This window comes from Trichechus manatus, unplaced genomic scaffold, assembly GCF_000243295.1.
Source record: "Trichechus manatus latirostris isolate Lorelei unplaced genomic scaffold, TriManLat1.0 scaffold00008, whole genome shotgun sequence".
NCBI lineage: Eukaryota > Metazoa > Chordata > Mammalia > Sirenia > Trichechidae > Trichechus > Trichechus manatus.
The window spans coordinates 27,416,920-27,435,095 of record NW_004443944.1 but is presented as its reverse complement, the minus strand read 5'-3'; the positions used below and the strand labels follow the sequence as shown (position 1 = coordinate 27,435,095).

Below are 18,176 nucleotides of genomic sequence, written 5' to 3'. Positions count from 1 at the left end.
AAAAGTTGGAGAAGTTGTAGAGAGATTGGAACACTTATACACTGTTGGTGGGAATGTAAAATGGTACAACCACTTTGGAAATCGATTTGGCGCTTCTTTAAAAAGCTAGAAATAGAAGTACCATACAATCCAGCAATCCCGCTCCTTGGAATATATCCTAGAGAATTAAGAGCCGTCACATGAAGAGATATATGCAGCACTGTTCACAATAGCAAAAAGATGGAAACAACCTAGATGCCCATCAATGGATGAATGGATAAACAAATTATGGTATACTCACACAACAGAATACTATGCAACGATAAAAAACAACGATGAATCCATGCAACATCTTATAACACGGAAGAATCTGGAAAGTATTATGTTGAGTGAATTTACTCAGTCGCAAAAGGACAAATATTGGATAAGACCACTATTATAAGAACTCAAGAAAAGGTTTAAACACAGAAGAAAACATTCCTTGATGGTTATGAGGGTGAGGAGGGAGGGAGAGGGGTATATACTAACTAGAAAGTAGACAAGAATTATCTTAGGTGAAGGGAAGGACAGCACACACTATAGTGGAAGTCAGCACAACTGGACTAAACCAAAGCTAAGAAGTTTCCTGAATACAACCAAACACTTCAAGGGACATAGTACCAGGGCTGGGAGTTTAGGGACCATGGTTTCAGGGGACATCTAGGTCAACTGGCATAACAAAGTTTTTTAAGAAAATGTTCTGCATCTCACTTTGGTGAGTGGCATCTGGGGTCCAGAGGCGAGATGAGAAGGCAGAGAGGGTCAGGAGCTGGTTGAATGGACATGGGAAATCCGGGGTGGAAAGGAAGGAAGAATGTGTTGTCACAGTATAGGGAGAGCAACTAGGGTCACAAATCAACGTATACATAAATTTTTGTATGAGAGACTAGTAATAGTAAATTTAGAATAGTAAATTTTCACTTAAAGCACAACAATTAAAAAAAAAAAAATCTAAATGAGATGAAATGGTCAGCAATTACTCTAAAGCAAAGATAAAGGGTAAGGGGACAGGGAAACCAGATTACTGGAAGTGAAATATCCAGAATGGAATTAATGAGAATGTTAACACATTGTGAAAAATGTAACCAATGTCAAGGAACAATTTGTATAATAATATTTAAATGGGAACATAATTTGTTGTGTGAACTTTCACTGAAAATACAGTATCTAAAAAAAAAGAAGAGCCGGGAGTGGAGTGCGTCCTTTGGACCTGTGGACCCTGCACTGAGAACCTCCTAGACCCAGGAGACAGAGACTGTAACACTGGAGACAGCACAGGATGGCAGTGGCAGGAAATGGCAGCAGTGAAAATAAAGAGACTGGCACTAGATGGCTGTGGCTGACTTCCCAGCTCACAGAGCAGGAGAGCTTGAGCACCTTCAGACAGGAAGCTTGCTGGTAGAGTGAGGTACATCTAGGCACTTAACAGTGGAGCCAAAAGAGATGTAGCACTTGCCCAAGCAGAGGCTAGCGTCAGAGGCCAGGACTCAGCCAGGGCTGGCAGGAGTGACTGGAGTGAGGCCCAGACTGCCGACACAACCAAGAAGCAGCTGAGAGCTGTCTTGGTTGGAAACAGTCCTGACTTGGGAAATGTATCCTGTCTCCTGAGTTGTCTGTTACTTCCAATTTGATTCTGATCCAAATTGTAGCCTGTTACTTCCCTAATAAACCACATAATTGTGCATATGGTCTATGAGTTCTGTATGTGTCCACTGCAACGAATTACTGAACCCAGCAGAGAAGCAGAGAGTGCTGTGGGGAGGGTGGCTAGTATCAGAATTGGTATAAAAGTGGAGAGTAGAGTAGAGGGATGTCTGACCTCCACTTCACAGGAATCAGCTTTGGGTTGATGGTGATTCTCACTGTCCCTCATCCGATGCTACATTACAATAACCGTTTAATAACAACTACAGTTTCCTGAGTGCTTACGAGGTACCAGATACTGCTAAGCACTTTCCGTTAGCTACCTCCTTCAACACTCACAATAACCCAGTCAGGCAGGTTACCCCCATTTTCAAATGAGAAGCCTGTGGCTTAGAGAGATTAAATGACTTGCTCAAGGTCACAGAACTAAGGAATAGTTAGATTTGAACAGAAGCTGGCTGTTTCCAGAAGTATCCTTCTTAACCAATAAGCTATGCCACATCAAAAGTTTTTATTCTGAAACTGCCAACTTATACATTATAAACAGAACATACAAGGGATGAAAAAGTACCTGATAACCTTCAACTATTAGATTGGGCAGATTTTTCACACTGTGTTCCTCAAAGTCCCTCTCTATTAAGAAGCTGCTTTTGCAATCAGAGTTTTGGCTATCACTTTAGAAGTTGGGTTTCTAGCTAAGATTCTGTCTGGGAAAAAAGTTTAAAACCACTTGTTTAGATGCCAACTAAAAAATACAGCATTTTTCCACTTTCCTATGCCTTCAAGATGCAGACAAAGATCCTATCTCTTCTGTACATGTTCCTCCATTACCCCTTTCAAATCTTTGATCTCTCACAAAGGTCCTGACCAGGGGTCTCTCCCACACCTGCAGTTCCAAGGCCATATGCTCACTAATGTCCATTGACTACTGTTCTTGGCCCCGCCCCAGGCTAACACGTACAGGGCTGAGATGTGCCTCTCTACCTCAGGATGTGAAACAGCCACCAAAGACACAATTCTATTCTTAGACGGAAAATAGCGACACCAGCTCTTTCCTTCCTTCCTCTCACTGTTCGTTTATAGTCAGGGTGCTAATATACACTTTACGGAGGCTTGATGAGCTCACTGGCCTGTGAGAATGGATTCATCATTCAGTCTGTACTGTTGTTGTTAGGTGCTGTCAAGTCACTTCCGACTCATAGCAACCCTATATACAACAGAAGGAAACACTGCCTGGTCCTGTGCCATCCTCACAATCATTGTTATGCCTGAGTCCATTATTGCAGCCACATTTCGTTGAGGGTCATCCTCTTTTTCGCTGACCCTCCACTTTACCAAGCATGATGTCCTTCTCCAGGGACTGGTCCATCCTGACAACATGTCCAAATTACATAAGACGAAGTCTCGCCATCCTTGCTTCAAGGAGCATTCTGGCTGTACTTATTACAAGACAGATGTGTTTATTCTTCTGGCAGTCTATGGTACATTCAATACTCTTCATCAACACCATAATTCAAATGCATCTATTCCTCTTCAGTCTTATTCATTCTCCAGCTTTCGCATGCATATGAGGCACCTGAAAATACTGTGGCTTGGGTCAGGCGCTCCTTAGTCCTCTGTCATGGATTGAACTGTGCCCCCTAAAAATATATGTCAATTTGGCTAGGCCGTGATTCTCAGTATTGTGTGATTGTCCACCATTTTGTCATCTGATATGATTTTCCTATGTGTTGTAAATCCTCCCTCTATGGTATTAATGAGGCAGGACTCAATCTACAAGATTAGATTGTGTCTTGAGCAATCTTTTTTGAAATATAAAAGAGAGAAGCAAGCAGAGACAGAGGGACCTCCTACCACCAAGAAACGAGAGCCAGGAACAGAGGGCATTCTTTGGACCCCGAGTCCCTGTGCTGAGAAGCTTCTAGTTCAGGCGAAGATCAATGACAACGACGTTCCCCCAGAGATGACAGAGAGAGAAAGCCTTCCCCGAGAGCTGGCACCATGAAATCGGACTTCTAGCCTCCTGAACTGTGAGAGAATAAGCTTCTGTTTGTTAAAGCCACCCACTTGTGGTATTTCTGTTACAGCAGTACTAGATAACTAAGACAATCCTCAAGGAGACAGCTTTGCTTTTTCACACTTTAAAGAGGTCTTTTGCAGCAGATTTGCCCTAATGTGTACTAAAGGAACTGAAATCAATTCAAATCAAACTCCACAAGGTAAAGAGATAGCTTCCTGTTACCAACATAGCTCTAACCTGGACGGTATCTCTTCAGCCTCCTTCTGGTAATGCAGCAAGAGGTGATCCCAAGTCTGACGTTCTGAAGAAAATCTGCAGAATGAGAAAAAAGTTAGTTGATGTTTGATCACCTCATTCTGAATCACTCAGGGTACCAGTAAGTACCATAGGTATATATTCTGGTCCTAAGAGGTGAATAAAAAGGTCTTTAAAGGATGGGAAATCTCCACTGATTCAGAGGACATCAAAGTAATTTAATCAAATCAAACATGAGTTCTTAAAATCAAATTAACACCCCTATTCCCTAGACACCATTCTATGGAAATGGCCATCAGTACAGCTCATAAAATCCTAATAAGGAGGCTTATTGTACTTATAGTACTAATATAACCAACACTCTAAACAGAACGTTTACTATTCATTTTTTCCGGGTTTAATTATTTTCCCTAGGTTGAGAATGAATTTAGGTTTTCCAAGAAAGGTTCTCTCATTTTCACTTACTTTGCTATATATTCCTTCATCTCAGCCACTGATGCTTCCAGAGACAAATCTAATTCTTTTCTGGAATAAAACAAGATTAGGAGATTGACACAAATCTTTCCAAAAAGCTCTTTTAATAGTATACCTTACATAATCTTACTGGCAGTAAAAAATGGTCAGAATTTATCTTTCCACTAATATTTATTCTTGGACTCCATCTCACTTTTGCATTAGGTAACAGCTTTCAAAATGGTCACTTTATCTTCTATTTCTCCCATCAATACCAATTAACAGGACGGCCAGATTAACCTTTCTTAAAATATACCTTTTTTTCTTTGCTTAAAAACTGTGTGACCCTATACTATATATAGGAGAAAGGTGAAAACCCCATAACCTTGCACTTAAGGCTCTCAGGCTCTCCATGTTTTAGCTCCACCCATCTCAGCAACTTTGATTCCTCCTGTTATCCTCTATCTATTCTGTCCTATCATTCCATTCAGCCTGACCTTCAAATACCTGGGATTTTCAATCTCCATTTTTTTTCATATCATTTTTTAGTCTCCTCTCTTCCCATTAATCAAAATCTTCATATCTTTTAAGGTCAAACAGTATTTTTTCATATAATCATCTGTCTTCCCACTAAAACTGAAGCTATCCATGGGCAAGGATTATGTTTTACTTACACCAATGGTTCAGCTCAGTTGGATAATTTTTTTTTTCTGGTTCTATTATTATTTTATTTTGCTTTCGGTAAAGTTTACAGCTCAAATTAGTTTCTCATTAAAAAATTTAAACACAATTTTTTTGTGACATGGGTTGCAATCCCTGCAATGTGTCAGCACTCCCCCGCTTTCCCTTTATACCCTGGGTTCCCTGTGTCCATTTGTCCAGTTTTCTTGTCCCTGCCTGCCGTCTTGTCTTTGCTTCTGGGCAGGTGTTGCTCATTTGGTCTCATATACTTGACTGAACTAATAAGCACATTCTTTAAGTGTGTTATTGTTCATTTTATAGGCCTGTCTAATCTTTGGCTGAAAAGTGAACTTCGGGAATAGCTTCAGTTCTGAGTTAGCAGGATTTCTGGGGTCCGCACTCTCAGGGGTTCCTCCAGTCTCTGTCAGACCAGCAAGTCTGGTCCTTTTTTGTGAATATGAACTTTGTTCTGTATTTGTCTCCCACTCTGTCCAGGACCCTCTATTGTGATCACTGACAGAGTGGTCAGTGGTGGTAGCCAGGTACACCCATCTCGTTATTCTGGGCTGGCAGAAGCTGTGGTTCATGCGGTCCATTAGTCCTTTGTACTAGTATTTTCCTTGGGTCTTTAGTTTTCTTCTTTCTCCTTTGCTCCAGATGGGATGGGGCCAATAGATGTATCTTAGATGGCTCCTTGCAAGTTTTTAAGATCCCAGAAGCTGCTCACCAAAGTAGGATGTAAAACATTTTCTTTATGAACTATGTTATGTCAATTGACATATATGTCCCCCAAGACCATGGTCCCAGCCCTCAGCCTCAGGTATCTCGGTTCCTCAAGATGTTTGGTTGTGTCTAGGAAGCTTCTATGACTTTGCCTTGGTCAAGTTGTGCTGACTTCCCCTGTACTGTGTGTTGTCTTTCCCTTCACCAAAGTTAATTTGTCTACTATCTAGTTAGTGATTTCCCTCCCCATCTTCATAGCCATCAAAGATTGTCTTTTTCTGTGTGTAAACCTTTTCTTAAGTTTTTATAATAGTTCTCTCATACAATACTTGTCCTTTTGTGATTGACTTATTTCACTTAGCATAATGCCCTCCAGATTCATCTGTGTTGTGTGATGTTTCGTAGATTCATCACTGGTTCTTTATCACTGCATAATATTCCATAGTGTACATGTACCATAGCTTATTTATCCATTCATGTACAGATAGACACTTAGGTTGTTGTTTCTATCTTTTTGCTATTGTGAATAATATTGCAACGAACATGGGTGTGCATATGTCTATTCGTGTGATGGCTCGTACTTCTCTAGGATATGTTCCTAGGACTGGAATTGCTGGATTGTATGGTATTTCTATTTCTAGTTTTTTTAAGGAGGTGCCCTATTGTTTTCCATAGTGGTTGTACCATTTTACATTTGGAGTAATTAATTCTAATGGAAAAGAAGCAGGCACTGAAGATGCCAAAATATGGCAGATGTATTCTGAATCCTACTTAGCAAAGACAAACTATTTGTGCCAACTTTCATTCATGCTTTTCTACTGAGGCCTGTGACACACAGCCTCTACTAAACTCTGGCTGAGATGCAGCCAGTGGCCTAAACATGCTGCATTAAGAGATGCTATGTTGAGCTAAAATATTTGTCATTTCTTTACTAGCAATGTCAATCTAAGAACCTGTAGAAAAGTAGACATTTGTGAAGTCAAAACTTAAAGTTCACGATGTAAGCCCAAGAGACATGATTTAGTTCAGGGTAAAGGAGGAGGAGTTTGGGGATATTACCCTTGTCCCTGGGGAAACTACCAGTTGAGGGGTGAGATTTTTAAATTGCTGCTAGTATTCTTCCTTGTCAATAGCCAAAGAATGCGAGTTTATCTCCAAATTGTATGGCTAGCAAAGATCTGAACAATGCTTTTCCCCTTGTCTTTCCATGGCTGATTCCTTCTCATCATTCAGGTCTTACAGGTCTCAGTCCAAAGGTCAAATCATTAGAGGTCTTCCCTGAATACTCTAGCTAAAGTTTCCCTCCCTCTCAAGTCACTATCATATGTATTGATTTCTTAAGATTATCACTAGCTGAAATCATTATTTTTTATGTATCTATTTGACTGTCTCTCCTATAACAATGTAAGCTTTATGAAAAGAGGGGTCCTGTTTGACTTCTTTATCACTATATCACCAGTATCTAGAAGAGCCTGGTACGTAGAAAATGCTGGAGAATGTTGGCTGAGTGAACAGCTGTCTAATCATAATGAAAAGTCTTAATTCAATTATAATTTATGACAGAAAGGGAATTGTTCTTACTCTTTTGACTTTCCAAAGCATTTTTGTAGAGTTCCATCACTTTCCAGTTTGTCTGCAAAATGTTTCAATTCTTCAGAAAGAGAAGATGCTAGAGAGAATAAAATTACTTATTATAAAATAAAGATAATATGAATTTTCACAGCAAGCTGCTGACAAAGATACAACACACTTAGGATGGTCTCAGCTTTATGCTCCCATTACATTCTGGTCCTCATCCACCTAAGAAAGTGGTGTAAATATGCAGAAAGGTTTTATCTTCTTTCTTTAGTAGGTTGGATAAACTGGAAGACAACTCTTTATGGCATTTATGATGGTGTTTTTATGGTTGACCGGTAACACAGCAGTTAAAAAGGTATATCTGAACCTGACATTTCATTCAAGAGTTTTGACCCTATGGCAACACGCAAGAGTGAAATGAGATATGTGGGAGGCAGAGTCATAGGCATAGAATGAAAATGGATCTCTGCTTAGACTTACAAAGAGTTCATCGTTGCATTCAGGCGAAGAATGCCGAGAGAAAAGGACATGCTAACTGGCTGTCAAGGTAACTCCGGCATATATAAGCTAATTACGATGATGGCACAATTCTGAGAGAAACAATTTTAACTAGCAAGTTAAGTCTGAACTCATGTATTTTCTGGGTCTTTTAAGTGGGTAACAGTATTTGACTGTGGGTTATTGTGCAGTTGAACTGTTAGTACAACAGCTACTACACAGAGTTGAAAACTGATTTCTAAGAAAGAATATTTGCAACTTACATCATAAACAGCTAATTTCCTTAATATATAGAGTTCCTACAAATTAACAGGAAAGAGCCCAACATGCCACTTTAAAAAAAAAAAAAGGAACAAAGGATATGAACAGACAGTACATAGAAAATAAAGTACAAATGGCTCTAAAAATACTTCAAAATGCTTATCCCCTTTAAAGCAAAAAGGAACATAAGTTGAAACTACAACATACCTATTATCACATATTGAATGGTAAAAAAAATCTAAGTTTGATAAAACTGTTGGTGAGTGTGAGAAAACAGCACTTGCATACATTGCTGGTGAGAGAATAAATTGATACAACCTCTATGGAAGGCAATCTGGTAATTCCTATCATTTCATTTGACCTAGTAACTCTAATTCTAGAAATTTATCTTATTTTTATTTGCATACATGCCAAATGGCTTATGTAAAAAGGTATTCATTACACTATTTATTATAACAGTAAAAGACTAGAAACAACCTTAAAAGTCCACCAACAAATAACTGGTTAAAGCAGATATGGTACATTTATACAGTGGAATAGTATACAGCTACCAAAGTGTCCAGGCAGCTCTTTATGTGCAATATGGAACCATCTGCAAGATAAATCAAGTTAAAAAAAAAAGGACAAATACGTATGCAATTGATTTAAAATATATATATAAATGTTTGGAAATGCAATATCTCTGCAAGGACATAACAGAAACTGGTGGCTGTGATTGCGTCTTGGAAAAAAGAGCTAAGCCTGGGGGACAGGGATGGGAGGGAGGCTTACTTTTAACCTTTGTACCTCTGAAATTATACTACCAGCATATATTCTTATTTCTAAAATAAGAATTAAAAAAAATAAGAATGGGGATCCTGCAAGTTAGATTTCAGCTAACCTTAAGAGAGGGTACAGCCCAGGGTCAAACAAAACTCATCTATTCTAGCAACTTACCTTTGGCTCTAAAACTTTCAAGACTGAAGCCCTCAGTGTCCCTTAGGAAAGGTTCCAGTTTCTGAATAGAGAACTAAGGGAAGAAAAGCACTGTCAGCAAAAACCGTCAAGATTTTCCAGTCCAGTCCTGAGTTCATGTAATTTTATAATGTTTAAGAATGTAAAACTAAACATGATTTTTATACCTAAGATTTTTCATATAAACAAATAAACAGATGAGGAAAAAACTCTTTGTTGGTCAGACCACACATTTTGATTTTTGGTTCAGGAAAAAAACCGATCATTTAGTTCACACAAATGACATGCTGTGAGGTTGTTACTTTGCCTCAAGCAGTTTGGTCTTTGTCCTTCGCCTCTTTGAAATAATCCTTAGAATATTTAGGCTACATTGGCCACACCTGAGGGTTTATATTAATGAGTGGAGTCAGTCTGGGAGCCAACCTGGTAACGAACAATGAACACAAGAGCTGGATGATAAAAGCTTGACGCACTGAGGCTCGAGGAAGCTTCTTGTGGGATAGGATCCTGGAAGGAGAGCTTTCTGGGGAAGGGATGTCATGCCCTCTGCTTCGGGGACCTTTCCAAGCCTTGCCCAAGTGCCTCTTCATGTTGCCTCTGAGTTACTCCTGAGTTGTATCCTATTATTCCTGCCTGTTCATATTTTGAGTGACTCCTGAGTTGTATCCTTAACCCTAATAAACCATATAACCATTAAGTATTGCAGCAAACTGCACTGAGCAGAGAAATAGAAAGAGCGCAGTGTGGAAGGGGAGCAGCTGCTGGCAGAGACAAGGAAGAAGTTGGAAATCTGAGATATGCTTGATCTTTACCTCATATGAACCGCTGTGTTCTTATTCACAAACTATTCATTTATATGCTTGTCTACACTGATGTAAGCATTACTTAGCCACATAATACATAACTTTTTTATAAAACTATATAACATGGGTCATATATTTTCTTAGCATATAGTTGGACCTGAAATGTCCAAATTAACTTAGATTTTGAACTCCACCCACTATAAATTCCCTATATATTCACTATAAATTTGCTGCCAGTGGGCAAAGGATACTAGACTGGTAAGATCTCTGTAGATGCTTAGCAGCAGCAGCAGCAACCACATCGGTAGCATCAATGGGACTGGTAGAGAGCCTAGTCCAGACAGAAATTAGCTGCTGGGATTAAATGTGGCTTTTAAATTAATCCCAATTAGGGAGAAACATCTTTTAATCTTAACCAATGTATCAAATGTCATCAATTTCTGTCTGGGGTTGTGACAGTGGGTTTAAAAAAAAAAAGAAAGCATTTCCCAGTCCCAAGCATCTCACCTGGAAACTGGAAAGCAGGAGAGCACCAAGTCGTTTACTTTCTGCTAAGTTGACACTGATGGATCTGCTGAGCGCTAACATAAAATATCACATTAAAGACCTGGATACTTATACAGTTAGCAAAGTCACAAAACTGGAAAATTTCCTCCTCTTGGTGCAGTTCAACTTAAGACAAGAATACATAAGCAGCCCTCTCTGGTTAAAAGGAGACTTCATATATAGTCACATCTAATTTTTCCAAGATCACCAAGAAATGAAGTTTACCCATCTATGCATCCAAAACTTCGAAAAATCTTATAAAAATCTTCCTGTGTATTACATTAAAATCTTGTCATGTTAAACAAGTTAGATAAAAAATAATTTAACTTTTTTTTTTGTGACTTATATTCACCACTGGAGGAAAGGAGATGGGAACATATGACTGGCACTTATGCGCTTTAGATATATCACCTTAAGAGTCCTTTAATAAATCCTGCAAAGTATTATTAGCTGTGTTTTATAGATGAGGAAACTGCAGCTCAGAGAGCAGATGACATTACATGAGGCCAGGGATTAATGGAGCAAGAATGCAAACCCCAAGTCTGTCACCAAAACCTGTGCTTCTCCCACTAATACCACGCTGCCTCTCTTTAATGACCTAATAATAATATCAACAGCAAGCATTTGTTGAATGTTTGCTGTATAAAAGGCATTTTGTTAAATGCTTTACACACATCCCATTAAACCCTGAGGCAAGCACTCTTATCAATTCCATTTTACAGATGATGAAACTGAGGCACCACAGCTAGGTAAAGTTAAATAGGTAACTTGCCCAAGGTCACACAGTGAGTCATCAGCCTGAACTGGATGGTCTCCACATACACTTTCCAGAATTATGACACTGAATCCTCAACTCCAGGAGGTATGTATTGTTTGTTTGTTTTCTTCATTATCTCCATTTAGGTAACTCCAATTATTATACAGTAAAGAAAGTCTGCTTTGAGAATTATGAGAGATACATATCTTTTTGCCCTCCAGCCTAAGCTGGCTCTGTTTTTACAGTTCTAGTCTCCTCTCTTAATTCTCATTGCTATGAGTCAAGAAAAGCAGGATACTTTGTCTATAACCAAGGAAACCTGGTAGGTAGTCAGGAATAACAAGGAGATAGCCAGTCTTATTGTATCAATGATTTTCTGTTACTCAGAATTTTAAGCCCACATGCTCTAGAATAGAGATGAAGGTGTGGGTAATCTTAGGGAACTGCTGATATCTTCTTGGCACACCTATGCAGCAAACTGCATGGGCACTGATCTGATATGCCAAGTAGCTGTTTCTTACCAGATTTACTTCTAGACATCTGGTCACCTGGAAGTGAGGTGATACCTTAACAATAATCACAACAGCTAACATTTGAAGGTTTACTCTGTGCCAAGTACTATGTTACATATCAACTCATTTAATTAATCCTCACACAACACTGTGTGATAGGTACCATTACCATCCCCAATTTACTGATGAGGACCTTAAGGCAAAAGAGGTTAAGTAGCTTGCTCAAGGTTACACAGCTAGTAAGTTCTTCCTGAAATGTGCTAGACTTTCCACATTATATCCTGTAGTTTGATGCTGAGATATAGTTACTATAGTTAATTCACACAAAATCATGTAAATTACATTCAAATACAGCATCTCTAAAAACTTAGGTTTTCACGCTCGATATTTTTATGTGTCTTCCCTCTGAGATATTTTCAGTTATAAAGCCTAAAATGAAATATCAACCTATCCACCTTCTGTTCCACTTTAGGATATGAGGCAGAAAGCCACAGGAAGGAATATTTAACACCTCTGATCCTAGCAGAGGGGTCTGTTGGATAATTGTAAGTCACAACTTCTATTCATGGTATATAGATTACAATGGACAACTAATATGATTTAAACAGCAATAATACTAAACACTAAGTGTTTTACATTAGTACTTATAATCTTAGAATATCCCCACAAGGTGGGTAGTACAGTCTCCATTTTATGGATGAGGAAACTGAAGCTCAGAGTTCACATGAAGTAATCTGCTCAAAGTCACATAGCTAATAATTAGCAAAGTCAAGTCTATCCTCCTATGCTCTTTCCGCCATACCTCACTGCCTCTTATCTGAGCTGGAACTTCACTGTCTTAGTAGATAGCACCCCACCTGTGATGCCCTGGTGAAAGGGAGGCAGTGACTTCCGCCGGTTCATTCCTTTCATACTTGCTCGCCGCCAGGATTGCCTTCTGCCTTGATGGACAGATTGTTCTTGGGGGGACAAATGAAGGGACCTGGACTGAAGTCCTTCCTGGTGGCTGAGATCACAACTTCCCCCTTTTGGAGGGCTAGAGCCAAGGTGAATTCTTTCCTTTGCAATGCTTTTAGTCATCTCCAGGGAGGCAGACGATTTAGTACATACTTCCACAAGGTTGGAGCTTGATTTCAACTGATGATCATGAGTCTTAGACATCACTGGTTCCTCTTCTAGCACTTGTTATAAAAAAGTTAGAATACAAAATCAAACCCATCACAACAAAGTATCTGTGCAAAAAGGTGAAAAAAGAAAATGTATGCCCCCATCATGGAAACACTGATGAAGGATCTCTGCAAACTAATGAATATGTGATTCCAAATCCACCAGGAGCCAGAAAGCCTGAACCCAAGAGGCAAAAAGTACTGAATTTCACTATAGTACTCACCTTCAACATTCTCTGATCTAGACACTGAAGTCATTCTGGGTGCAGAACCCTGAAAATAGGAAAACAAGGTGATCTGTTCTCCACACTTCAGCCCCAGTATCACTGGGGCTTTGCTACTTCGGAATAGGCTTCATCCTCTCCAGCCTCTCTGAACCGCCCACCTCACCAACTGTCTCTGCCTCGTGAAATTCTACCTACCTGACAATACCATCTAGCACAATCCCATCTCACCGCCTTCACAGAGAGTATCACCAAGGGTCATCATCTACTCTGAACTTCTACAGAACTTATTTCTAGAAATACTCCTATCTCCCTTTAACACATACCTTACTTTGCTTACCAATTATTTTGTGTTGAAGGAACCCTGGTGGCAAAGTGGTTAAGCGCTTGGCTAACTGAAAGGTTGGCGGTTTGAACCCACCAGCCACTCTGCAGGAGAAATACGTGGCAGTCTGCTTCTGTAAAGGCAATGCTTTGGAAACCCTATGGGGCGGTTCTACTTTGTCCTGTAGGGTTGCTGTGAGTCAGAATCAACTCAACGGCAATGGGAAAGGGAGTCCCTAATTTCCTAATTCAGTTCATGGCATTCTGATCTACCTGGTCTTCCAACTAGAAAAACTATGTTCTCCTTTACTTCTCCTTATTCTTAACTATCCAGATCCACACTCCTTTCTGCTCTACCTCCAAATACAAATCTTTTCCCCATTCCCACAGTTACTAGTTTAAACCAAATCCAAATCCACTGCGGTGGAGTCGATTCCGACTCACAGCAATCCTATAGGACGGAGTAGAACTGCCCCATAGTTTCCAAGACTGTAAATCTTTAAAGAAGCAGACTGCCACAAATTTCTTGCGCGGAGCGGCTGGTGGGTTCCAACTGCAGACCTTTAGGTTAACAGTCAAACGCTTTAACCACTGTGCCACCAGGGCTCCAGTTACTAGTTCAGTCATATCTCCCTGGACTGTATAACAGCCTCTCCACTGGTTTTCCTACCCAGCGTTGCTCCTCTCTAATCCATTCTTCACATGGCAGCAGAGATTTTTCTGAAGTGTATTCAACATCTTTCATAAACTAGTCCCAATCTACCCCTTCCTGCTCTCTCTTGCCACTCCCCCCTACCTCTCCCATGTACACTGATACACCATTGCCTGCACCACTTCTGAATCACTGGACACACTGGTCTTTCTATCTGTAAACTTATTCCTCCTTTCCAACCTAGGTCAAATGTGAAGCTTTCACACAACTTCTCCATGGCGGAGTTGGTTGCTCCACTCCTTGGTCTCCCACGCACTGGCTGTAAAGTCTGTTTACAGGTCTCCCCAGCCACGCTGCATTTGTATTACTAGTGCCTCTCACAAACAATTGACTCCATGAGGACAGGGACATGGCTGAGGCATCTCTTCATCTTCCAGACTTACCCCTCCCTGTCAGCAGAAATCTATACATAGGGATGCTCTGTAAACAGAAATAAATCTATGTGGAGAGAAGACACAGAAAAGGTAACAGGAAAAGGAGGGGTTGGCCTAGGATCTAAATTCTCACAGTTCTTATGACCGCATCACACAGATGATAAACCTGGATGATAACAGCAACAACTGTCATTTAAGAGCTTATAATGGGGTCAGGACCTGGGCTATGTAAGCGTTTTATTTGCATCATTATCCCATTTAATCCTTTCCACAACTCTAGGAGATTAAGTACTGTTATTAACTCCGCTTGGCAGAGAGGGGAACTGAGGCTCAGAGAAGCAAAAAGCCTGGCTAGAGCTTGCTAAGCAGCCAGACTGGGGCACAGGTGGAATTCGAACCCAGGCCTCAGCCAACGTTCTGGAGCGCAGACCGCAGGTTCTACAAACTGGCCCCGAGCAGGAGGCGCGGCCCGCCCTCGGGTTTCCTCACCGGGGAGGAGGCCCGCGGCGGGGGGGAAGATGGCGCCCGATCGGGGCTGATCCGACGCGAAAAAACGCTCTGGCGGGAGCAAGCGGGGCTGCGTCGGGGGAGAAGTTTGCGACTTTCTGACCTCAGACTGACGCCCGTCCAGCCCAGAGCCTCCGTTTCTGAAACACAAGCTGAAAAGTTACTCTCTCCGCGACCCCACGTCAACTGTAGACACCCCTGAGCCGCTGCAGCCACTCCTTCCGGGTCCGGGTCCTGCGCACCGCCCTCCGTTTGCGCCACCACTGCTGCTTCCGAAACTCCCGCCAACCAAGGGCCCTTGCGCGGCTTCCAGCGGCCTGCGCACGCGCAACGCAGGTCTGCACCAACGCGCATGCGTAAACAGATGGCCCGCCTTCTTGCCCCCCCAGGCCCCGTTGTCCAAGTCTTTCCCAGTCTCCACACCGTCACGTGACCACCTTCCTTGCCGTACGCCACCAGGGGAATTGCAGTGTCTTCCCGGGACTCACCCGACAGAGCCCGTCTAAAATAGGGGAAAAAGGCCCAGAGAGGTACTTGCCCAAGGAGGCACAGCTAAGCAGCAGGTGCCAGATGCCCTGCCCTGTATCTCGGCAGTGGGCCTCCTCTATCGTCTTAACTCCAAAAGTGTGGACCGTGACTCTCCCAGCGTAGACTAGAGCTCCAGTTTGCCTCTTATCCCAGTCCTGCTCTAGGACTTTTTCTCCTTCTGTAGCCCATATTACATTGGCAAAGTTCAAGAACTCTCCTTTCCAGCCTTCTCGCAGGCAATCTCCTCTCCAAACTGTTTGCAGCTCCTCTGCCCACCTCAGTTGCTTCTTACCTCTACCCTTTTGCTCAAGACTTCTCCTCTGCCTGGCAAGCCTTTCCCTGCTTTTTCCTGGCAGAATTTCCAATTTAAACCTCAGCTGAGGAATCCTCTCTCTCAGCCTTCCCTGAGGCCCCAGGCTGAAAACCAGATACCTCTTCCGTATTCCCAGCAGCCCAAAGTGCACCACTACCCCTTGCTGGCCTAGGAGCCCCCAAAGAGCAGGCTATATCCTCAGCACCCAGCATGGCACCATCAAAATGTTCCCTTGGCGTGCGGACCTTTCAGATCTGAAACCTCCAAATGTTGAAGTAAGAACAGGCCACAAAGTCTGAAGTGAGGTGGGTTGGGGAGCATGACTGTGATCATCCTGCCATAGTAGCTGTGGTCCTTGGAAAAGTTTTCTAGTGACAGGCAGGAATCTGCCTTCCTGAAATCTCCACCTTGTGGTTCCAACAGACATCTGACAGCAGAGATTTGCCCCTGGTTCCCTGAACACAACTTTCTGGGGCTCAGTGGTACCCAGTTCCTTCTATGCCCAACCCTTCTTTCCACTCTTCATTTGTCAATGTCCCAAGAACAGAGCAGTGTTCCCAGCCAGGGCTGGCCATCCTGGGGCACAATGAAAACATTGCTTCATGGAATACAGACCCAATACATTATCCGACTATGTCCTTTCCCTGCTTTGAAATCTTTCATGGCTCCCTACTGTCCACAGGACATATAAAAATTACTTTGCTCGTAAGGCATCGTGTGATCTGACCTATCCTCTTCTCTCATCATTCCCTACTCAGTTCCTCAGTTCTGCTCTGCTCTTTTACTACTAGGCTTTCACACATGCTGTTCCCTCTCCCTAGAATCATCTTGCCTCAGTCCCCTGCCTACCAATACATGACCATTCTCTTCATTAATCAGCATCTCAACCTTGGGCCTCAGCTCAGGTGTCCTTTCCTCCATGAAGCCTTTCCTGATTCCTCTGGGCTCCTCTTCCACCCTGAGCTCCCTCCTGCCATTGACATTTGTTTCCCTGTCTTCTAGGCCCATCTGCTGTATCCTCAATTCCTAGAAGAGGCCTGACTGCTGTTAGGCCCTCAAAAAAGAGGAGAGCTAAAAAAAAAGTATCATGTGGTTGCCATTTTCCAAGATGGCCCCCAATGATCCCTGACTTCTAATGCTAATGCCCTCCCACATTAAATAGGATGATCTGTATAACCAACAAGTTATTGCAGAAATAATGTGTGATTTTCAAGGCTAAATCGTAAAAGGCATTGTGACTTCTGCCCTGCCTCTGGGGGAAGTCAACTCCCATGTTGTAAGGACACACAAGCAGTCCTGTGGACAGCCCACATGGTCAGGAACCGAGGCCTTCTGCCGACAGCTGGTACTGACTTGCCAGGCACTGTGAGCTACCTTGTAAATGGATCTTCCGGCCCCCAAGTCCAGTCTTCAGATGATTGTAGGTCTGATCAACATCTAACTGCAACCTCATGAGAGAGCCTGAGTCAGAACTACCCAGCTCCTGAATTCCTGACCCACAACATCTGTGTGAGATAATAAATGTTTTGTTATAATTAATTACACTGTAATAGATAATTAACACGTCTAAAGTGTCCTTTTTTTTTGGCCATGATAAATTTTAAGTCTTACATAGAAAGGTTCAATTCCATCTTTTTTCTTTTTGAGCATTTTCTTTCTCAGCAGTCATATCATGCTTCATGGGAGACTCTGAGGTGTCAGTAGTGGCAGCTGGGGACACCTGGTGGCCCCTCCCAAGTGACCCCAACCAGGCAGCTGGTTGTGGCCTTTCCAGGCCTCTCCCCTTCCCAAGCAGGTGGGTGTGGGGTAGAGTCAGGTTTCAAATCGCCAGGGGCCCCACCCAACCCACAAGGGAGATCAGAGAGAGGCCAAGTCCAACGAAACTGTTCATATGACATACTTTATTTCCAATCTACAACCATTAAAAACCCTTTGTAAGTTTACACTGTACAGTTATTCTCATGTCTGAAATAAGACACGGTGGGCAGGGAGAGCTGGTGGATTGGGTTGTGGTCATCCTAGCAGCCAATCCATCCAGGGAAGGAGCGTTTTGAAGAAAGGAGTGGGGAAGACAGAACAATAGACAGGAGAGGAGAACAGTTTGGCCCAGGGATGCCCTTGGTCCTTTCCCTCCCGAGGCCCTTTCCCTGGGGTCCACCAGGGCGCACGACTGCAGAACCATCACCAGGAAACCAGGCCAAGCAGGAAGGGGGCTTCACAGTATTGGCAGGGGCTGGGCAAAGGGATCAGGTAGAGGAGGGACAACTTCTGGCTCTCTTACCCAGCCACTGGGGGTTGGAGCTGTTTTTTGGCACTGTCTACAAG

The 18,176-nt window shown here is 42.2% G+C and overlaps 1 protein-coding gene across 6 annotated transcripts in view; it reads right to left on the bottom strand.

The window, feature by feature from the left end:
* The window catches only part of DSN1 (DSN1 component of MIS12 kinetochore complex), a 28,251-nt gene extending 13,012 nt beyond the window's left edge, over window positions 1-15,239 (bottom strand). For 4 of the 6 annotated variants that reach the window (XR_002822874.1, XR_002822875.1, XR_002822876.1 and 1 more), the window contains exons 1-7: window positions 13,094-15,079; window positions 12,561-12,884; window positions 10,396-10,469; window positions 9,068-9,140; window positions 7,376-7,463; window positions 4,403-4,462; window positions 3,920-3,994 (exon numbers count right to left, since the gene is read on the bottom strand). Coding sequence is in view for 3 of the 6 variants with exons in the window: in XM_023724876.1 (XP_023580644.1) it covers window positions 3,920-3,994; window positions 4,403-4,462; window positions 7,376-7,463; window positions 9,068-9,140; window positions 10,396-10,469; window positions 12,561-12,884; window positions 13,094-13,127 (728 nt within the window). In the remaining 3 variants the exon portion in view is untranslated. Of the gene's footprint in view, window positions 1-3,919; window positions 3,995-4,402; window positions 4,463-7,375; window positions 7,464-9,067; window positions 9,141-10,395; window positions 10,470-12,560; window positions 12,885-13,093; window positions 15,080-15,113 lie in introns of those variants that run through there. The other 2 variants (XM_023724862.1, XM_023724855.1) reach the window with 2 other exon arrangements.
* Between the last annotated feature and the right edge of the window lie 2,937 nt (window positions 15,240-18,176).